General features: G+C 34.5%; 1 protein-coding gene and 1 pseudogene across 1 annotated transcript; both read right to left on the bottom strand.

Moving 5' to 3' along the window:
• Positions 1 to 801: 801 nt before the first annotated feature.
• Positions 802 to 1,764, bottom strand: OR2W1 (olfactory receptor, family 2, subfamily W, member 1). The gene is given in 1 exon segment (NM_001194190.2): positions 802 to 1,764. A coding segment is annotated over 1 exon segment (963 nt).
• Positions 1,765 to 21,733: 19,969 nt separating this feature from the next.
• On the bottom strand, positions 21,734 to 22,600 carry LOC144340623 (olfactory receptor 2B11-like; annotated as a pseudogene).
• Positions 22,601 to 24,664: the final 2,064 nt, after the last annotated feature.

Raw genomic sequence — 24,664 nt, 5'->3', positions numbered from 1 at the left:
TGTATGTCAAAAGCCTAACTGGTTTCAAACCTATCATATTATCTTTCCATTAAGTTGAGACAATCATGGAATAAATATTTCATGAATGAAAGATAAATGGATAAGACTGTGTCATTACCTTTAAAACCCTTTAATTTGTGGCTTCCTTGTATTATGATAGAGTAGTAATAGACTTAAGTAACAAAGACCCTTTACTCAAGATATCGATTTGAAATTTCACTGAAAAAAAAGTGAATTGTTTTAAATGGGGCTTATGACAATTGTCTTATAAACTGCACTGTTTGCATCAAACACAAATAAATATTTGGGTGGCATTACAAAAGATTGGGTGTACAAAATCATTACTGTGTATATATATCTTTTTTCTCAAGCTCCAATAGAATGAACATTACTTGCATATTACTTAATGTACACACCATAATGCATATGAAGCCATTTACTCAAGTCCATATTTTGGAAGAGGCAAGGATTAACATTGAAAATACAAAACTAGATAACCAAAACAGTTGCTATGGGGTTTTAGAATAAATTAAATGCATTCACATTTATGTTTACATCCCATTGGTGTTATATTTCAAGCAAAAATAAAATTTCTAATGATCTGTTTTCTCTGATGATATACCAATGATCAGGGACATAAAGGAGCTAAGTAGAATGGTTGTAATTTTGTTTGCATCTACAAAATGTTTGTATATAATAATTATATTTATTGATCTCTATGATGTAGGAATTACTTGCCTTTGTAAAAATTAAAGAAAGTTAGAAAACATATTTAATTGCCTTATTCACTCTAGTCTTTTTCTATGACTTGCAATTTCTCTTTATTTTTGTAGATTTGTGGTGAAATCTCATCAGTTTCTTCAGGGCATCCTTCATGTCCTTATTTCTTAAGGTGTAAATGAGCGGGTTGAGACTTGGAGTGATGATGGTGTAAAAGAGGGTAAGGAACTTGCCCTGGTCTTTGGAAGCACTGTTACCTGGTTGCAGGTACATGTAGATAATAGTTCCATAGAATATAGACACTACAGTAAGATGAGATCCACAGGTATTCATTGCTTTTCTCTGGCCTGCTTTTGACTTCATTCTCAGCACAGCTTTGGCAATGTAGCCATAGGATATAAGAATAAGGATGAGAGGTGTGAGGACAATTATAATGCCTAAAGTGAAAACAGACATTTCAACTGTTGTGGTATCTACACAAGCTATCTTGACCAGAGCTGGCAACTCACACAAGAAATGATCCAGAAGGTTGTTTCCACATGTGGGCAAATTCAGAGAGAGTGTACACAGTACTACAGAATTGGCCATACTAATACTCCAGACCATGATAATCATCTTTAGACATAGATGTGGGTTCATGATTACAAAATAATGCAAAGGCTTACATATAGCTGTAAAACGATCATAGGACATAACAGCCAGAAGAAGGCACTCAATTGAGCCCAACCACATGTAAACATAGAGTTGGATGATACAGCCCACATAACTGATGGTCTTATCAGGTCCCCACAAGTTGACCAGCATCTGAGGGATGATGCTGGTTGTGAAACATAGATCTAGGAAAGATAAATTTCTGAGGAAAAAGTACATTGGTGTATGAAGCTGGGAATCCAGGAGAGATGCGAGAATGATGGCTGTGTTACCCACCAATGTAATTAAGTAGAAGACGGCGACAACTCCTGACAGGATCATCTCCATTTTTGGATGGTCAGAGAAGCCAAGCAGAATAAAACCATGTAAAGAACTATAATTTCTTTGGTCCATAGTCCTTCAATGTCTAAATCCTAGAGTGAGAAAAGGAGGAGGAGGTAGATGATCATACGAGGATAAGGAGAAGGAAGAAGAAGGAAGAAGAGGTAGAGGAGGAGGAGGGAGAGGAAGAAGAAAAGGAAAAGAGGAAGAAACAATTTGTCAACATGAACTATCTAAATAATTTGATAAAATATAGAACTAAACAAAGGGCGATAATTTATGTTACTAATTGAAAAAATTTAATGGATAAAAGTAAAAATTACAGCCAAGAAATCTGCTATTTGTCATAGATTCTTTTATGGCAATGAGTTTAATATTAGATTTTTTAAAAAATCCAGGTGACCATGGGGAGTACACTTTTAAACTTGAGGTCTGAATTATCTCACGTGTAGATTTGAAAGTTTGAAATAGATGCTGGTTCTAAAATGACCCTATGATTCTTTATAAGCTAGTTAGCCTGATAAAATGAACATATTCTTTTATTTAACCAGTAAATTCATCTGTAAAATTTAAGTACTGGGCTAATGGTAGGATGAGGAAAAGATGTGATAAACTGGAGGATGAACCTGGGGACATTATGCTAACTGAAGTAAGCTGAAAGACAAATACTGCATTATTTCATTTATATATGGAATCCAAAAAAGTTGAACTCATAGAAGTAGAGAGTAGGGGCAGGAGATGGATAGGAAAAGGGGAGATGTTGATCAAGGGCATTAAGTTTCAGTTAGAAAAAAGGAACCAGCTTTAGTGATCTCACAGAATGGTGACTACAATAAACAATAGTGCATGATCTCAAAATTACTAAGAGCAGATTTTAAGTGTTTTCACCACAAAAAATAAGTATGTTAGGTGATGGGTTTGTTAATTAGCCTGATTTAATCATTATACATTATAAACATGTATTAAAACATTATATGGTACCCCATAAACATATATGATTATTGTTTGTTCATTAAAAATATAACTTACAAAAGAATGAGGAAAGATTGTTCCTCTTTTTTCATATCTTAGTGACTAAACACCTTTGATCTTCTACTTTGTTTTGTAGGACATCTGGTATTTACCCTTGGACGCTTTGTCTTTCTCATCCTTAACACCTTACTTGTCACCAAAACTGGTAAATTTGGATGCAAAAATATATGCTAATTATCCTTTTACTTTAAAAAATCCCTACCACCACTACCCTAATCCAAACCACTATGATTTCTTTTCTAGATTCTGGCAATAGTCTTGCATCCAGTCCTTGAATCCAGTCTTATGCCTTTACATTGTTATAACATTTGATAAAATCATGTCATCCATCTCCTTAAAACTTGTCAGCCGCTTTCCACTACATTTAAGAAATACTATATTGTATACTTAAAATTTTGCAAGGAGGGTAGATCTTATGTTAAGTGTTCTCATCACACACACACACATACACAAACACAATAAAGAAGGTGGGAGGAACTGTTGGAGGTGATGGATGTATATATGGCATAGATTATGGTGCTGGTTTCACAGGTATATACTCACCTTCAAACTCATTAAGTTGTTTACGTTAAATGTATACTGCTTTTGTATGTCAGTCATACTTCAATAAAGTGGTCAAAAAGCTAAAATAAAACATTTGGTTAAAAAATAACAGCCATTAGCCAGGTGTGGTGGCATGCTCCTATAGTCCCAGCTACTCAGGAGACTGAGGCAGGAGGATCACTTGAGCCCAGGAGGTGGAGGCTGCAGTGAGCTATGATTGCACCACTGCACTCCACCCTGGGTGCTGGAGCAAGATCCTGTCTCAAAAACAAACAAAACCCAGGTAAATATCAAACTGGTGCTTCTTTCTCTCTTTATATAGATGTAGTACAAAAAGTTGTGCTTTTTTTGTTTGTTATGCCATTTCAAAATTTTTTTGAATATTATTAAGAAATTACTTCCAACTGTGGCCATGATTCAAAAGTGGATACATTTATGAGACTAACTGGAGATAGTGGTTGAAATAGCCGTTTTGAGAAAATCATTTTGTGATTTCCTTAGCATTAGCTTTTCAAAAATTATGATTTGATTCTCAGTTCTGCCATTGATCAAATTGGATAGAAAGAAAAATAATTCTCTGAAAGATATTTCAAGCTGTCACACTCCATTAAAGTTCCATAATGTCTGAGCAGGGGCATGAATAATTAATACTTATTTATATTAACAGACTCGTTGATGTATATAATTGTGCCTAACTTCTGAATAAAGCAGGGCTTCAGTTAAAATTATATAAAAACCTGAACCTGAAAATTCTTTTAAAATCAAAATCAATATTATGCTGTTAATTTCTTAACTATTTTCATTATTACTATAGTCTGTAAAGATTAACTCAGGAAAGAATAAATATCCTCCTTCTGCCTATTAAAAAGTGACATAGAAAAATCTTCAAATAAATTTTCATGCACAATATGAGATTTAGAAATGGATAAATAAAATCTGAGTCCTTTAGGGCTCCACAACCTTCAAGAATAAAGTATTTCACCAACAGGTTTCACAGACGGCATTAAAAAACAAAACAAAACAAAATTTTAAAAAAGTATCTGACTTCTTCATTTTCAATTTAATCTATATTTCTCGCTTTTGTTTCTGCTGGATCAAAATGTTTGATATCACAAATTAAGAAATAGCTTCCTGTCCTCCTCTTATAATAAAGAATACATTTAATGTTTCTTTCACAATCTAGATAAGGAGAATTTCTCTGCAGAGATTTACAATATTTATTCTCAGACTTCCGAAATAAAACCAGCCCATACAGATCTAAGTTCTTTTTCTTCTACTTTCTACAAATTGTTTTACCAACCCGGACATACTGTTTCTCCAAGAGATTAAGGATGAACATTACTGTGATCCAGAGAGAGTTCTTTTGCCATTCTACTTCTCGACTTTTGTAGAGTCCACACTATGGAAAATAGATCCCGGTGAAGCATTTTTTCTCCAGGGCTGTAAATTTCTCATGGTTTCCCTGTGGTTGCCATGGTAAATTCTGCTTTTCCCAAAGTGTGTTAGGGTAGAGGTTCTCAACAGGACTCCTCCTTCTTGAATATATGACTTCAAGTAAGAGGATGAAACCTGTCACAAATTCTTACTTCTTGTTCTGAGTTTAAATCAACCTGCAAGTAGGTCTTGACCAAACAGAAACATTATGAAAAGCAACCAGATAATTCAGAATCAGAATTGAGCAAAATTTCCCAATATTACCTGAAGACTCAGATAATCAAAAAGATTATCTAAACCATTGGGACTGCATCCAATTAACTTTACTAGAGTACAGTGTCATAGAAAATACCAGCTAATGAAACATTTGGAGAATTAGACTATACCCTAATATTTCACTAGGGCAGGTTTAGTAGATGTAAAAGTTATTTAATATGAAGGAAAACTATAGGACAAGGAAATAAGAAAATGTATTTTCATATTTTCTTAGGTTGTGATTGTATTATAAATAAAATTTACTCTTAAATAATGTAGATTTCCAACACTATAATTATAGTTAACTATAGAATAATCTTACCATTCAAAGCACAAATATTGATTGTGGAACTAAACTTGCTCTGAGCAGATATCATTTAAATAAGGTACCTCTAGTGGTTATCTCTGATACCCATGGTCAAAACAGTTGTATTTGAAAGAGCTGTTTAATCCCCAAAGCTCTAAATAATAAGACCAGGATCATAAGATTTATATTTTTGCTCAGTTGTTTTGGTGACCATGAGGGGTGATTCAAATACTTCAGTGCCTATGACAATTCGTTTTGTTGTTGTCTCAGAGGTCACTATTTACGCATTAAATTCTGGAGTAAGTATATACTATGAAAATTTTTGTGAGTTGGCTTATAATCATAGGTTTTAACAGCTTCCTTAAATTAAAATTACATATTAGCAATAATTGGTTTTAATAAAATACATAAGCACGAATTGACTGCCTCCTGATACATGTTCAAATGTAGATGACATTACTGATCAATAAAATAATTTTAACTATCTGCTTCTGTATGATAATAGTCAACATATCTTACACTTGAGATATAGTATAGTGTAATGGTTAGATGGATAGACTGTGGGGCCAGACTTTCTGGGCTGAAATCCTGGTGGCTAGAGTTATCAGATGTGTGAACTCGGGAAAATTACTTAACCTTCATTGCCTCTGATTTCTTATCTATAATAGGGGATACTATAATACATAATTTAAAGGGCAAATATAAGGATTCAACAAGTTTAATATGTGTAAATACTACAATACTGGTTGGCACACAGTAAGCATCCAAATAAGTATTAACTATTACAATTTCAATCAGTTCAGGATGTTTGTGTGCTGCAAAAATATTTGGGGAAAATTTATGCTGATATTTCATAAAACATCTGGAAAAATACTCTCCTTATAAGCACTTCCTTTAGGATGATATATAATACATATATAAATATATATACTATATACACAGTATATATATACATATGTGTATATATTCTTTATAAATGCTATAATAATGATGATAAGAAACATAACATCTACTAATGGTACATTTTTGTCTAACAAGATTCTAAATATCTGAATCTTGAAACTGTTCATGGACTAGAGACTCAGTTTCACTTGTGTATTTTTCTCTTCCCATTTAGTCAAGTTTTCTACAGTTCTCCTTTTTCTTTTAAAAACTACTGCAAAGTTATAATTTAATTTCACAATTTCAATCCAACCATAAGCAAATATTCGATTTTCATTTGAAAAACAAAAATGTATATAAATTGTCATGCCCACCCATATTTCTGGTTTAAATACATTCCTGCACAGTAACTTTTCTAGTCCCTTGCTCCTTATTCTGTGATTAAAATCCATGGGTTTGTTACTCTGGAGAAATTATAGAGGAATCCTTTGGATTTTTGAATTATTTTTTAAAAAGGTTTTCATTTGTTATCAAGAAATAGATATACCCAGCTTGTAAAGCAGATGCTGGTGTCTTAAACTTTAATATAAGACCTTTCCATTCCCCTTTGAATAAATCAAGACATGTTTTCCTGTTTCCTTTTTATTTAACCATTTTTTTCCCTTGCTTACTTTAGCCCTTTACTTATGGAAGCCATTTAAAGTGAAGTTATTAGCAGTGCTTCCACAACTGGCTGCATATCAGAGTAACTGTATTGGCTGGCGTATGTAGAAATTTTAGAAATACACTGTCCTGAGATTCCTATGCTCTTGCCAAGGGCTCAATTCTTTTCTGTTTATACTGTGTCCCTAGATACCATCTTAGAGTTTTAAGGCTTTGAATCCCATCTACATATTGATGGCTTTCAAGTGTCTATTTCTAGTCTTCTACATTGAGCATCAAATAGGTAGTTCCAGCTGCCTAATTTCATGCACAAAATTATAAGTCTAAACATAGCTAAAATAGAACTCTTGATTGCACTGAGTCTGCTCTAATTCCAGTCTTCCTCATTGTAGTAAATGATATAAACACCTACCTATTTCTAGCCAGAAACCAGTAATTAAGGAGTTATCCTTAATTACTAGCCTGCCCTCATCTTGAAAATCTGAACGATTCCAAGCTTGACTTGTCTCCATTTCTAGAATGACTAACAAACTGGGTCTATTTTTCCTGGATTACCCGATGTATTCCTATCTTGTTTCTCTACTTTAATCCATTCCCCTTTCAATCTATTCTCCATATGGCGGCCAAAAGCGTTCTTTAAAAAAACCACCCATTGGCCGGGTGCGGTGGCTCACGCCTGTAATCCCAGCACTTTGGGAGGCTGAGGCGGGCGTATCACCTGAGGTCAGGAGTTCGAGACCAGCCTGATAAACGTGGAGAAACTCCGTCTCTACTAACAATATACAATTAGCCGGGTGTGGTGGCGCATGCCTGTAATCCCAGCTACTCCAGAGGTTGAGACAGGAGAATCGCTTGAACCCGGGAGACGGAGGTTGTGGTGAGCCGAGATGGCACCATTGCACTCCAGCCTGGGCAACAGAGCAAGACTCTGTCTCAAAACAAAAAACAAACAAAACAAAACAACAACAACAAAAACCCAAGAAAACCAAAACCACAAATCAAGTGTTTCCATTTACCAATTTGAAATCTTTCTAGACTTCCTATGCACTTAGGATAAAATTCACACTCCTTACCAAGAACTATCAGATGCACCATGCCTGGCTCCTTTTTATCCCTCCCTCCTTCTCCCATTCGTCTCATGCCTTTGTCATTCCAGGGTTGCAGGTGTTAAAGGGTCTTTGCATTGAATCTCATTAGCCTGGCAGATTCTGTCCCCAGATTGAACTCCTTGTTTGTAATCGTTTTTCAGATATAATCTATTCAATGAGATCTTTCTTGACTACTTAATCTAAATTAAAATCCCTCCTCCCCAGCCACTCTCTATCACATTTCCATGTGTTTTTCGTAGCACTTACCACTCTAAATTTTGTTTTTTAAAAATGTATCTCCCCACAATTAAAACCTAAGATCCAAACGAATACGGATCTGATTCCCCCCTTGTTTGCCACATAACTGAATGAATCAATTCAGCAAATTTGATTAGCAATAGAAATATAGCAAACAACTAATACAAAACAGGAAAGTCCCTGACCTAATGGAGCTTGCTTTTCTTTGTGAAAACAAGCTCATCAGCCAAATTATATAAAGTGTTTATTTGTTCATTGCTTTTTTTTTTTTCTGATCTATTTTTTTTTAAATATAACATCCCACCAAATAGGAACATTCTTTCTTTAGGAATAGCATCCCATGTGGATGTTGATTTCTTACTATGTGATTTTACAGACATTGTCTTCCAGTATTTCCGTAGACTAACTGGTCAGGACCTGTTAGCCCTGTGATAATGCTGCACTCAGCATTCCTTGATGATGTCATTTTAGCTTCCAGTGGCTGCTTGGTGCCTGGAAAGGGGTCTAGCATGTAACAGGGATCAATAAATGTTTGTTGACTATAAAGCAGTTAGAGCAATATCTGGTGTGTATATTAAATATCCCATTCAGTCAAGATTATCTAGGGTGATATATTCAAGAAATACAATGCTAATGCATTTATGTGGTGATGGAGATCAGAGTTTAATGATATTGATCATCAAATAGCCTGGATAAAGAGTATGTTCCCACAAGAAAGAGATTTCTGAGACTGCTTTTATGTTATCCTTTACATTTCTATTTTTTGACTTTTTTTTTTTTTGGCTTTTGACTTTTGGGTCTCACTGTCACCCAGACTGGAGTGTGGTGGTGTGATCATGGCTCATTTTGGCTTCAAACTCTTGGGCTCAAGAGATCCTGCCATTTCAGTCTTTCCAGTCACTGGGATTACTGGTGTGTGCCACAAAACTTGGCTCTGTTTGATTATTTTTTGGTGGACCATATATTTTACCAAAGTATCTGAAATATTGTAAATGATATTTATTGAAATATCAGAAAATATTTTTGGCATACTTTGGGGAAAAAAGCAAACACAAAACCAAAGCAATTTACCTATTTACCTTCTCATTAACTTATGAAATCAAATATTTTAAGCCTTATTTTCCCCAAACTGTATGATTCTCTCAATAGTTGCAGAAAAATCTTTTGATAAAATCCAACACATTTTCATGTTAAAAACCCTCAATAAATTATGTATCCAAGGAACATACTTCAAAATAAGAAAAGCCATTTATTTCAGTCCCACAGCCAACATCATACCAAATAGGTAAAAGCTGGAAGCATTCCCTTTAAGAACTGGAATAAGACAAGATTCTGACACTACTCTTATTCAACATAGTACTGGAAGTCCTAGCCAGATAAATCAGGCAAGAGAGAGAAATAAAAAGCATTCAGATAGGAAAAGAGGAAGTCAAATTATGCTATGATTCTATGACTAGAAAACCCCAAAGACTCTTCCAAAAGGCTTCTAGACCTGATAAAACAACTTCAGTAAAGTTTGAAGATACAAAATCAATGTACAACAATCAATAGCATTTCTATACATCAATAACATTCAAGCTGAGAGCCAAATCAAGAATGTAATTCCCTTTAAAACACACACACACACACACACACACACACACACACACACACACACAATCTAGGAATACTTCTAACCAAGGAAGTGAAAGATCTCCACAAAAAGAACTACAAAGCACTGCTGAAAGAAATCATAGATGACACAAACAAATGGAAAAACCTTCCATGCTCATGGATTGGAAGAATCGACAACATAATTAAAATGTTTAAATTTTACCGCCTACACCAATCTACAGATTCAACACTATTCCTAATAAATTACCAATGTCATTTTACACAGAACTAGAAAAAACGATTCTAAAATTATATGAAACCAAAAAAAGAGCCCAAATAGCTATAACAATCCTAAGCAAAAAGAACAAAGCTGGAGGCATCACATTACTGGACTTCAAACTATACTACAAGTCTACAGTAATCAAAATAGCAAGGTACTGTACAAAAATAGGCACTTAGACCAACGGAACGGAATAAAGAATCCAGAAATAAAGCAGCATACCTACAACCAACTGATCTTGAACAAAGTCGACAAAAATAAGTAATGCAGAAAGGACTCCCTATTCCATAAATGGTGCTAGGAAAACTGGCTAACTATATTCAGAAGGATGAAACTTAACCCTTACCAAGCACCATATGCAAAAATTAATTCAAGAAAGATTAAAGACTTAAATGTAAAGCCTCAAACTATAAAAATCCTGGGAGAAAACTCAGAAATACCCTTCTGGACATTGGCCTTGGCAAAGAACTTAAGACCAAGTCCTCAAAAGCAATTGCAACACATAAAAAATTGTCAAATGGAACCTAATTAAACCAAAGAGCTTCTGCACAGCAAAAGTACCTATCAACAGAATAAACAGACAACTTACAGAATGGGAGAAAATATTTGCAAACTATGCATCTGACAAAGGAGTAATATCCAGAATCTATAAGGAACCTAAACAAATCAACAAAAGAAAAACAAATAACCCCATTAAAGAACAGGCAAAGAACATGAACAGACAATTCTTAAAAGAAGACATAAAAGCAGCTAACAAATGTATAAAAAAAATGCTCAAACACTAATCATTAGAGAAATGCCACTCAAAACCACAATGAGATACCATCTTGCACCAGTCAGAATGGCTATTACTAAAAGGTAAAAAAATGACAGATATTGATGAGGCTGCAGAGAAAATGAACACTTACATACTGCTGGTAGAAATGTAAATTAGTTCAGCCACTATGGAAAGTAGTTTGGGAATTTCTCAAAGACCTGAAAATAGAATTATCATTCAACCCAGCAATTCCATCACTGGGTATGTGACCCCCGCCCCCAGATATATTGTTCTACCCAAAATATACATGCACTCGCATGTTCATTGCAGCACTATTCACAATTGCAAAGACATGGAATCAAGCTAGGTGCCCATTAATGGTGGATTGGATAAATAAAATGTGGTACATATACAACATGGAATGCTACACAGCCATAAAAGAGAACAAAATAATGTCCTTTGAAGCAACATGGGTGCAGCTGGAGGCCATTATCCTTAGCAAATTAATGCAGAAATAGAAAACCAAATATCACAGCTTCTCACTCGATTTAAAGTTTAAGGAGCTAAATTTTGGGTACATACGGACATAAAGATGGAAACAAAGAACACTAGGGATTTCAAAAGGAAGGAGAGGAGGAGAGGAGCAAGGACTGAAAAACTTCCTATCATGTACTATATTCACTGTCTGGGTGACAGGATTAATATAAGCCCAAACCTCAGCATCACACAATATACCCTTGTAATAAACCTGCCCATATACCCCCCTGAATCTAAACTAAAAATAGAAATTAAAAAAACCCCTTTTTCATAGTAATCATAAAATATACACTTAGGCAATTTATGAAAATAACGTAGTTTTACATTTGTTCTTTTCACCCCAGCTTTATGAAGATATAATTAATAAAAATTGAATACACTTACTGTGTACATGATGTTTTGACATATGTATATATTGTGAAATGATTACCACAAACCAGCTAATTAATCTATCCATCAGCTGAGATATTTTTTCTTGTTTTGTGGTGGGAATATTTAAAATCTACACTCTTAACAAATTTCAAATATTAAATACTGTATTGTTAACTATATTCACCATGCTGCATATTAAATCCCGAGAACTTGTTTGCCTTAAAGCTGAAAGCTTGTATCTGCTGACCAACATCTCCCTATTTTTCCCTCCCCTAGTTTTTGGAAACCACCATTCTAATTCTATTCTGTTTCTGTGAATTCAACTTTTTAAGATTTCATGAATAAGTGAGTTCATATGCTATTTGTCTTTCTCTGATTCATTTATTTTACTAAGCATAATGCCCACAAGGTTGATCCATGTTATTGCAGCACAGAATTTCCTTCTTTTTGATGGATGCTTGGTTTGTTTCCAAGTGTTGGTTAATGTGAATGATGCTACATTGAACATAAGAGTGCATATATCTCTTTGACATACTAATTTCATTTCTTTTGGGTATATACCCAGAAGTGGGATTGCTGGATAAGATGGTAGCTCTAGTTTTGATTTTTGAGGAACCTCCATACTGTTTTCTAAAATGGCTGTTCCAATTTACATTCCCACCAGTAGTGCATAAGGATTCCCTTTCTTTCTGAATCCTTCCCAATGCTTGTTATCTCTTGTCTTGATAATAGCCATCCTAACATATGTTAGCTGATCTCACTGTGGTTTTAATTTTCATTTCCGTCATGAATAGTGCTGTTGAGCATTATTTCACATATCTGTTGGCCATATGTATGTCTTCTATTGAGAAATGTCTGCTCAGGTCTTTGGCCATTTAAAAATCAATTTATTGTATTATTTTTGCTATAGAGTTGTTTGAATTCCTTGTGGTTTTTTGGATATTAACTCCTTATCAGATTTGTGAGTTATGTAAGATAATGGTTCCATTTTATTCTTTTGCGTATAGAGACTAAGTTTTCCCAGCACAATTTATTGAATAAACTATCCTTTCTCCTGTGTTTTCTTGACACATTTGTCAAATATTAGTTAGTTGACCATATATGTGTAGATTTATTTCTGGGGTCTTGATTCTGTTCCATTAGTCTATGTGTCTACTTTTATGCCAGTATCATACTGTTTTGATTCCTATGGTTCTGTAATATGGTTTCAAGTCAGGAAATGTGATGCCTCAGCTTTTATGTTGTTCAAGTTGTTTTGGCTATTTGTTTGTTTGTTTTTTTTTTTTTTTTGTGGTTCCATACATATTTTAGAATTGTTTCTCTAATGCTGTGAAAAATGTCATTAGAGTTTTGATAAGAATTGCATTGAATCTGTCAATTACTTTGGGTATTATGGACATTTTAGTAGTATTAATTCTTCTATTCCATGAGCATGAAATATTTTAAACATTTATTTGTATTTTCTTCAATATATTTCATCAATATTATAGTTTTAAGTGTAAAGATTAATCAACTCCAGGGTTAAATTTATTTCTAAATATTTTATTCATTTTGTTTTTGTTTTTATTTTTTTTGAGAGGGAGTCTTGCTCTGTTACCCAGGCTGGAGTGCTGTGGCCAGATCTCAGCTCACTGCAAGCTCAGCCTCCCAGGTTTACGCCATTCTCCTGCCTCAGCCTCTCGAGTAGCTGGGACTACAGGCGCCCGCCACCTCGCCCGGCTAGTTTTTTGTATTTTTTTAGTAGAGACAGGGTTTCACCGTGTTAGCCAGGATGGTCTCGATCTCCTGACTTCGTGATCCGCCCGTCTTGGCCTCCCAAAGTGCTGGGACTACAGGCTTGAGCCACCGCACCTGGCCAATATTTTATTCATTTTGATGCTATTGTAAACGGCATTTGTTTTTCCAGATAATTCAGTGTTACTGTACAGAAACACAACTAAATTGTTTATTTTTTCAATTGACAAATAAAAATTGTATTTCTTTACAGTGTACAATCATGATGTTTTGATATATGAATACATTGTGGAATGGCTAAGTTAAGCTATTTAATATATTTATTACCTCCTTTTTTGTGATGAGAACATATAAAATATAATAGTTTGGCAATTTTTAAGAATACAATATATTGTTATTAAGTATAGCCATCATGATGTGCAATAGATCACTTGAATTTATTCCTCCTAATTGAAATTTTGTAACCTTTGACCAAGATCTGTCTGTATTCCCCACCCCCTGGCCTCTGGTAAGCACCATCTTACTCCGTTTCTGTGAGTTTAACTATTTTAGATTCCATTTGTTTTTCTGTGTCTCACTTACTTCACTTAATGTCCTCCAGGAAATACATGTTATAATAAATGGCAAGCTTTCCTTCTTTTTAAAAATTACTGAATTGTATTCTATAGTGTATATAAACCACATCTTCTTTATTCATTTTTTTGATGGACACTTAGGTTGATTCCATATTTTTGCTATTGTGAATAATGCTGCAATGAACATGGGAGTGAGATATCTTTTCAAATAAGGCTTTCTTTGGATATATATCCAGAACTGGGATTCCTGGATTGTATGATAGTTCTGTTTTTAATTTTTTGAGGAACCTCCATACTATTTTCCATACAGGCTGTATTAATTTATATTTCCAACAATAGAGTGCAAGAGTTTTCTTTCTCTGCATCCTCTCCAACACTGTTATCTTTTATTTGTTTTGATAATAGCCATTCTAACATGTGTGAGGTGATCTCATTGTGGTTTTAATTTGCATTTTTCTAATGATTAGTGATGTTGAGCATTTTTTTATATACCTGGCCATGTCTTTGAGAAATGTCTATTCAATCATTTGTCCAATTTTTCATTAGGCTGTTAGTTTTCTTACTACTGAGTTGTTTGAGTTCCTTATTTATTTTGCATATTAAACACATCAGATGTATGGTTTGCAAATATTTTCTGCAAATATTTCTTTGGGTGGTCTATTCACTCTGTTGATTGTTTCCTTTTCTGTGCAGAAATTTTTTGGTTTGATGTAATTCTATTTGTCCATCTTTACTTTTGTTGCCTGTGCTTTTAGGATTACCTAAAAAAAAACCATTGCTCAGGCCAGTGTCATGGAGGTTTTCCCCTGCGTTTTCTTCTTGTAGTTTTAAAGTTTATAGCATTATGTATAAGCTTTTAATTAATTTGGAGTTGAGTTTTGTAGATGGTGTGAGATGAGAGTCTAATTTCATTCTTCTGCAGGTGGACATCCAGTTTTCCAAACACCATTCATTAAAGAGACTGTTCTGTTTTCATTATGTGTTTTTGGCACTTTTGTTGAAAATCAGTTGGCTGTAAACACTTGGATTTATTTCTAGGTTCCTTATTCTATTGTATTGGTCTATGTGTCTCTTTTTATGCCAATACCATACTGCTTTTATCACTGTAGCTTTGTAGTATATTTTGAAATTAAGTACTATAATGCCTCCAGCTTTGTTCTTCTTGCTCAAGATTGCTTGGTCTGTTTAGAGTCTTTTGTGGTTCCATATAAATTTTAAGATTGTTTCTCTATTTCTATGAAAAATATCATTGGTATTTTGATAAGAACTGTATTGAATTTTTTGATTATTTTGGGTAGCATGAATATTTTAGCAGTTTTAGTTCTTCCAATCCATGAACAAGGAATTTTTCCATTTATTTTGTTCAATTTCTTTAACCAATGTCTTATAGATTTCAGTATATGTATCTTTCACCTTTTTGGTTTAATTTATGCCTGAGCATTTTCATGTTTTGAAAATAGGATTGTTTTATTGATTCTTTTAAAAATAGTTTGTTGTTAGTGTAGCACTACTTTTTTTTTTTTTTTAAATATACATTAAGTTTTAGGATACATGTACAGAACGTGCATAGGCATAAATGTTACATAGGCATAAATGTGCCTTGGTGGTTTGCAGCACCTATCAACCCGTCATCTACATTAGGTATTTCTCCTAATGTTAGCCCTCTCCTAGCCCCCCAATCCCCAACAGGCCCCAGTGTGTGATGTTCCCCTCTCTGTGTCTGTGTGTTCTCATTGTTCAACTCCCACTTATAAGTGAGAACATGTGGTGTTTGGTTTTTTGTTCCTGTGTTAGTTTACTGAGAATAATGGTTTCCAGTTTCATCCATGTCCCTGCAAAGGACATGAACTCATCATTTTTTATGGGTGCATAGTATTCCATGGTGCTTATGTGCCACATTTTCTTTTTCCAGCCTGTCATTGTTGGGCATTTGGGTTGGTTCCAAGTCTTTGCTATTGTGAACAGTGTTGCCATAAACATACGTGTACATGTGTCTTTATAGTAGCAAGATTTATAATTCTTTGGGTATATATCCAGTAATGGGATAGCATGATTTATAATCCTTTAGGTATATACCCAGTAATGGGATTGCTGGGTCAAATGGTATTTCTGGTTCTAGATCCTTGAGGAATTGCCACACTGTTTTCTACAATGGTTGAACTAATTTACACTCCCACCAACAGTATAAAAGCATTCCTATTTCTCCACATCTTCTCCAGCATCTGTTGTTTCCTGACTTTTTAATGATCACCATTCTAACTGGTGTGAGATGGTAACTCATTGTGGTTTTGATTTGCATTTCTCTAATGACCAGTGATAATGAACTTTTTTTCATATGTTTGTTAGGCACATAAATGTCTTCTTTTGAGAAGTGTCTGTTTATATCCTTGGCCACTTTTTGATGGAGTTGTTTGTTTTTTTTCTTGTAAATTTGTTTAAGTTACTTGTAGATTCTGGATATTAGCCCTTTGTCAGTTGGATAGATTGCAAAAGTGTTCTTCCATTCTGTAGGTTACCTGTTCATTCTGATGATAGTTTCTTTTGCTGTGCAGAAGTTCTTTAGTTTAATTAGATCCCATTTGTTGATTTTGACTTTTGTTGCCATTGCTTTTGGTGTTTTAGTCTTGAAGTCTTTGCCCATGCCTATGTCCTGAATGGTATTGCCCAGGTTTTCTTGTAGGATTTTTATGGTTTTAGGTCTCACGTTTAAGTCTTTAATCCATCTTGAGATAATTTTTGTATAAGGTGTAAGGAAGGGGTCCAGTTTCTGTTTTCTGCATATGGCTAGCCAGTTTTCCCAACACCATTTATTAAACAGGGACTCTTTTCCCCATTGCTTGTTTTTGTCAGGTTTGTTAAAATCAGATGGGTGCAGATGTGTGGTGTTATTTCTGAGGTCTCTGTTCTGTTCCATTGCTCTATATATTTGTTTTGGTGCCAGTACCATGCTGTTTTGGTTACTGTAGCCTTGTAGTATAGTTTGAAGGCAGGTAGCATGATGCCTCCAGCTTTGTTCTTTTTGCCTAGAATTGTCTTAGCTATACGGGTTCTTTTTTGGTTCCACATGAAATTTAAAGTAGTTTTTCTAATTCTGCGAAGAACGTTAATGGTAGCTTGATTGGGATAGCATTGAATCTATAAATTACTTTGGGCAGTATGGCCATTTTCATAATATTGATTCTTCCTATCCATGAGCATGGACTATTTTTCCATTTGTTTGTGTCCTCTCTTATTTCCTTGAGCAGTGGTTTGTAGTTCTCCTTGAAAAGGTCCTTCACATTCCTTGTAAATTGTACTCATAGGTATTTTATTTTCTTTGAAGCAATTGTGAATGGGAGTTCACTCATGATTTGGCTCTTTGTCTATTATTGGTGTATAGGAATGCTTGTGAGTTTTGCACATTGATTTTGTATGCTGAGACTTTGTTGAAGTTGCTTATCAGCTTAAGGAGATTTTGGCCTGAGACGATGGGGGGTTTGCTAAATATATAATCATGTCATCTGCAAACAGAGATAATTTGACTTCCCTTCTTCCTATTTGAATACCCTTTATTTCTTTCTCTTGCCTGATCATCCTGGCCAGAACTTCCAATACTACGTTGAATAGGAGTGGTGAGAGAGGGCATCTTTGTCTTCTCCTGGTTTTCAAAGAAAGTGCTTCCAGCTTTTGCCTATTCAGTATGATGTTGGCTGTGGTTTTGTAAAGGGCAAAACAGGCTCCCTTTCCTCAAGCCTCTTTTCATTAAAGCCTGTAAAAATTACAGAAAAAATATTCAGAATGGGTTAAGCAATTTGACAGTCAGGAAATTCAGTTGAAAAGTGAGGTTTAGGGGGGAGGGATTGCATTGGGAGTTATACCTGATGTAAATGACGAGTTGATGGGTGCAGCACAGCAACATGGCACAAGTATACATATGTAACAAACCTGCACGTTATGCACATGTACCCTACAACTTAAAGTATAATAATAGTAAATTAAAAAAAAAAAAAGTGAGGTTTAAAACCTTCCTCAGAAAGTTAAAGTTCTAAATTGTATTGAGAAAATAGAATAAAGATTCACAGAATATTTACATTAGAATGAATTAATTAAGTACAGAACATTTTAAAGGCAACTAAAAAGATCAACCATGCATATTAAGTAACAGATACCTACAGAAAAAAGCCAAAGTCTGTCTTTGTCTTGCATTTTAAAATTGATATATCATAGTTATACATAGGCCAAAATTCTTAAAGAAAAATTGGTAAAAATTACTTATTCCTATCAAAGACTCACTATTTCCCATATTTAAAAAGCTTATAGTTATGGACTTATAGTTCGATCGAACCTCAATGAGGTTCAATGAGTTAAGAAAATCCATATGAAAGACCAGAGATCAGCTAATTTTCCCCCCAAGAGCCAGATAGAAAATATTTTACGTTTTGCAGGCCAAGAAGCAAAATTTAAATATTACAAAAGTACTTAGGCAACAAGACAGAAAAATTCCCACGTAGTGTTCTATTGGCTAAAATTAAAAAAAAAAAAAAACCCTGACAATAGTAAATGCTAGAAAAAATGCAGAGCAAAGGGGACTCTTATTTATTACTGATGGAAATGCAAAATGTTACAATCACTTTGAAGAACCACTTGGCAGTTTCTTATAAAGCTTATAATAAACTCACCATATGATCCAACCACCATCATTCTTCAAAGAACTAGAAAAAAAAATCCTAAAATTCATATGGAACCAAAAAAGAGCCCACATAGCCAAAGCAAGACTAAGCAAAAAGAACAAATCTAGAGGCATCACATTACCTGATTTCAAACTATACTATAAGGCCATAGTCACCAAAACAGCATGGTACGGGTATAAAAATAGGCACATAGACCAATGTAACATAATACAGAACCAAGAAATAAACCCAAATATTTACAGCCAACTGATCTTTGACAAAGCAAACAGAAACATAAAGTGGGGAGAGGACACACTGTTCAACCGATGGTGCTGGGATAATTGGCAAGCCACATGTAGGATAACGAACCTGGATCCTCATCTCTCACTTTATACAAAAGTCACCACGAGATGGATCAAAGACTTAAGTCTAAGACTTGAAACTGTAAAAATTCTAGAAGATAACATCGGTAAAAACCTTCTAGACATTGGCTTAGGCAAAGATTTCTGACCAAGAACCCAAAAGCAAATGCAACAAAATCCAAGATAAATAGGTGGGGTTTAATGAAACTAAAGAGCCTTTGCACAGCAAAAGGAACAGTCAGCATAGTAGATAACCCACAGACTGGGAGAACATTTTTCACAATCTATACATCTGACAAAGGACTAATAATCCAGTATCTACAAGGAACTCAGACAAATTAGCAAGAAAAAAAAAATCAAACAATCCCATCAATTAGTGGACTGAGGACATGAACAGACAATTCTCAAAAGAAGATATACAGATGGCCAGCAAACATGTGAATAAATGCTCAACATCACAAATGATCAGAGAAATGCAAATCAAAACTGCCATGAGATACCAACCTTACTCCTGCAAGAATGACCGTTATAAAAAAATTAAAAAAAATAAATGTTGGCATGGATGTGGTGAAAGGGAACACTTTTACACTGCTGGTGGGAATGTAAACTAGTACAACCATTATGGAAAACAGTGTGGAGATTCCTTAAATAACTAAAAGTGGAACTACCATTTGATCCAGCAATCACCTGACTAGGTATCTACTCAGAGGAAAAGAAGTCATTATACAAAAATATACTTGCACATGAATGTTTATAGCAGTGCAATTTGCAATTGCAAAAATGTGGAACCAGCCCAAATGCCCATCAATCAATGAGTAGATAAAGAAACCGTGGTATATATGTACAATGGAATACTACTCAGCCATAAAAAGGAATGAATTAATGGCATTCACAACAAACTGGATGGGATTGGAGACTATTATTCTAAATGAAGTAACTCAGGAATGGAAAACCAAATATTGTATGTTCTTGCTCATAAGAGGGAGCTAAGCAATGAGGATGCAAAGGCATAAGAATGATACAATGGACTTTGGGGACTGGGTGGGGGAAAGGGTAAGAAGGAAATGAGGGATGAAAGACTACAAATTGGGTTCAGTGTATACTGCTTAGGTTGTGGGTGCACCAAAATCTCACAAATCAGCACTAAAGAACTTATATAACCAAATACCACCTGTTACCTAAAAACCTATGGAGATAAAAAATTAAAAAAAAATCAGCTACAAACCTCTTTTGCTACACTCATTGTTTAGTATATGACACATTTTTGCATGATTCTGTTATATAGGTTTTAACAGTATGTAATTATGACATTGGGTAATACTTATCATTCACTCATTTATTTAAAAATACTTATTTAGAGCCCATTCTCTCAATACAGGTCAGTACTATGAAGGACAGGTACAGAGTGAAATCAGGCCTAGTCCTTACAGACATGTGGATATGCCAAGCAGTCAACTTTCCTCCAAAAGAGTGATGTTTCCTTTGTCTCCAACAAGAGCAAAACTATAATATCCTTCCCTTCAAGTCTACAAAGGAAATTTTATTGCAATGCATATAGCATAAATTGAGTGAATTAATTTATTATAATTAATAATTGATTACAATAAATATATTTCTGTATCAGAGGTTTGCACATTGTGAGTTAATAGATTTTGTTCCTGTCATTTGGAAGAGCACATGAAGTGGAAATACATGAAGGATGGGCAGATGTGTGAAGGCTTCAAATGAATGTATGTAGTTGTTAGAAAAACAAATGTTTCTGTTAAACACAAGTTGAAAGATGGGGGAGCAGAGGAAGTATAAGAAAAATTATGGATTTATAATGAGGAGAGTTGATGTTATGGATAAAGTTGGCAGAACACTGCCTTCTTACATCATTAGCAAATTTTCTACTTTGTCACCTCTATCTCAAAATTGACGGTCTGATAGCTAGTTTATTTTATATTTGTCCCCAGGTTGTGCTCTACCTTCTTTTTCCATTTTCCTTCTGCTGAATATTCTGATTTTAAATGATGAAACGATTTAATCCTTTAATTACCTACCAAATACATCTAATTTTCTCATTCTAGGTAAGTTGTCTTCCCATTGAAGGGTGAGTGGCTCTCAATATTAGGAGACAATATAGAAATTTCTGAAGATTTTAACTTTTCCATTTGATAAGCTAGAAATAATTACTTCAGTCAAATACCTCAAAAGGAAGAAATCCCATTAAGATCGGTAGGAAAGAGTCAGATATTATTTTTGAATTATTTTATTTATAAAGGATCAGTGAATGTGTGGTTGAGAGGGTCAGTTATAGGATATGAGATATTAATTCATTTGATCTTACTGGCAATCCATAAAAAGAGTTAATTTGCAAATAAAAGATTGGCCTTTAAATCACATTTATAATAACAAGAAGGTAAACAGCAGTCTATATTACTCATATATATTTTTCAAAATAACACATAAAATGATAGGACTTGATTTTTATTCTGAGTAAATGAGTCAGTCTATTAACATTTATTTATTGCCCACTTTTTAGATGCCTGCGGATATTTCTAGATAAATACAAAGGAATATAAGGACATGGTTCTCACTACCATGCAAATTGCAGACAATCTGAGGATTAGGATTCACGCTTGAAATGATATCCATCAAACCATACTGGTGTAGTACAAAAGCAAATATGTAGACAGGGTGGGTAGTAAAGAATGCTAACAATTTTGGAGAAGGTTAAATCAACATGTAATTTTAGAACAGGAGATCTTCTGACCTGTATGTGAAGAATGTGGAGGATAAAAATAATTACTTTTGTTCTCTTCCTGATGATACAAAAAGACAAGAAGCCTCCTCATTGCCCCTTTTATATCCCTGTTCCTCAAAGTGTAGAAAAAAGGGTTAAGCATAGGAGTCACCAAACTGTAGAACAGGGACATGAATTTGTTTTTGTCCTGGGAGTTGGCAGAGGGCTATACATACATTCTAATTACTGGCCCATAGAGGAGAGATACAACAGTATCATGAGAACCACATGTGTTGAAGGCCTCCTTCTTTTCCCCTGAGGACTGAATCCTCAGCACAGTAGCTACAATGAATTCACAGTAAACAAAGATAATTGATTAGAGAACCAGGGACTAAAATATCCTCACAATGGAGAGCATAGATACATTGAATGTGGTCTCAACACACAATATCTTGATCATCGCTGTGTGAGACAACCTCACACAGAAAGTCGTCTACCTTGTTGTTACCGCCTAGTGGCAGCTGGACGGCAAGGGATGACTGAAGTAGAGTTGGCCAAACTGCTTAGCCATGCCATGGCCACTAGGAGGACACAGAGTTGCTGATGCATGATAGCGGGGTACCTCAAGTGTTTGCAGATGGCAATGTAAGGATCCAAAGACATCACAGCTAAAATGATGCATTTGGTGCTCCCCAAAAATATCCCCTGGGTACTACAATAATTGAGATGTTGCCCAGCAGTGTGCAGAGATAAGCAACAAGCCCCGTTATGAAGAGAAGCATTTCCAGCTGGGGTGGTCAAAGAAACCCCAGATAATGAAGATCTTTGGAGTAATTGCATTGCCCAGATTCCTAACTGTCATTGCTCTTGTAGGTGTATTTGAGGGAAAGGAAAGGCTTACTTTAGTACTGAATTTTTCTGATAGTCCACTTATTCAGTTAAGCAAAATAAACTGAGTTATGAAGGGGTTTTCTCTGCGATGTAACTTCACTGGTGATTTGACACTTGTAAGCATGAAAAATTATGTCTAAAGGCCAAAATGTTACCTTTCTAGTGCCTCTAAAAGGAAGACCAACAAATCTCTATATCTCACCCAAGAAACGCAATATAGTATACTCTTACAGAATAATGATTAAGTAATGAGAAACATAATTAATCTTATATTAGAAAAATGAATCAAATGGAGAAATGAATAATTTTAAAGAATGCCCAAGAACTACCCATGCTAACTAACACATGTGTTCATTTCTTTCCTCCAAAATCTGCTGACCCTTGTCATATTCTGTTTCAATTTACGAGTTCATTTAAGTGAGTTCAGAACTCATTGAGCTCTATGTGGATTAGTCTGATTTGCATAGAAACAACATAATATTATTCCTTACCTCTTCTTCCCAAATCCTGGAATGACGATTGCCAACATAAAACTTTTGTCATAAAAGGAAGTACACAGCTGAAAGGAAATGGTTCCTTGTAACATGTTCAGTACTTACAAAACAAGACAATTCATTGCACAGCCAAGTGATACAAGGTCATCAAAGTATCAGCAGTTACACAGTATGATGTGTGTTAGTGCTTTTCACACTGTGAGTTGTAATCTATCGTACAGTTATATGCTATTTTATTGATTTATTTTACTTATTTTCATCATTCTTTTTATATATGTGTTTGTATGACCTGGATTCTGATGTGCAATATATTCCTTACTACAGGTAATGGTAAAAAATTTGAACAATACTGGCATAGTAGAAAAGAAACAAGATATGACATTAGAAAATCTAGATTTAGTACACTTCCCAATTGTTAATACATGTACATTTTAGGTCTTGTTTAAATATTCAGAACCTCCCTTACCTGTCTTGCTCTGTTGTGGAGATTAGTTAGCACCATATGTGTGACCACGCTTTATAAAGTCCCATACTCAAGGTTGGGTTTGTTATTTTCATGAAATACAGCACTCTGTTTGATTTTAAGTCTATATCTTCTAGTTAATTTTTCTTCACTTTGTATCCAAATATTAACCATGTCCTTATATTCCCATAAGTCTCAGAAGGGTTATTTTTTCTACCATTTTATTTCCCTATATTACTCAGATCACTTGTCTTGAATCTGATGATAATGATTTCTAGATGTTAATACCAGTACACATATGTTTTTAATCAGTGGAAATGCCCACAAATGCAAACAGTACCATAGATTATTTTTCAAACACATGTTTCAATATTTTAAATTATAATGATTAGTATTAGTATTAATAGGTGTCAATTTATTTATACTTTTTTAAACTGCTCCTTGCAGAGCAAGGCTACCCTATAGGCAGTGTGCCCAGAGTAGCCTTTTTTAAAATAGTTTTTTTAGTGTGCAAGTTTTCGTAAGGAGATCACAACATACATGTAGTTGTATAAAAAGATGAAATCAATCAAGTTAAATAGATTATTTCTACTCATAGACAGCAGTTACCTAAATCAATGTTGATATTTTCTAGTGGTACCCTCTTTTCTTACAAAATGAACATTAATCTTTTTCTTCCATCAAAATTCAACGTTAATTGGGGATAAAGATCGAATGTTCTTTCTGTATTCAGTGGCCTTATGTCATATCATAGGTCTTTAATAGTTATTTATCTATTTGATTGAAAGGATCCCAAATCGTTTTATTGTTTATTTATTTATGCTTTAACTTTTTATTAAAATGCTTAGGATACGGATTGATTTTCTTTTGTAAATGACTGTTTCACTTTTTCTGAAATAGGACATATATGCGCTCTAATAAAACAGAATGAAACATCTTAATTCATGAGAATTCTGTACAAGGCGCTGATCTTGTGTTTGGAGATGATCTCCTCACAGCAGCTTCTTTCAGCTATCTTATTACAGGAATAGTGTTCCATGGGGCAAGAAATACATTGGTTCTAACTGATTTTCAATCC

The sequence above is a fragment of the Macaca mulatta genome, chromosome 4 (genome assembly GCF_049350105.2).
Source record: "Macaca mulatta isolate MMU2019108-1 chromosome 4, T2T-MMU8v2.0, whole genome shotgun sequence".
NCBI lineage: Eukaryota > Metazoa > Chordata > Mammalia > Primates > Cercopithecidae > Macaca > Macaca mulatta.
Note: the sequence above shows the minus strand (reverse complement) of the source record. Positions and strands in the feature narration are given on the sequence as shown.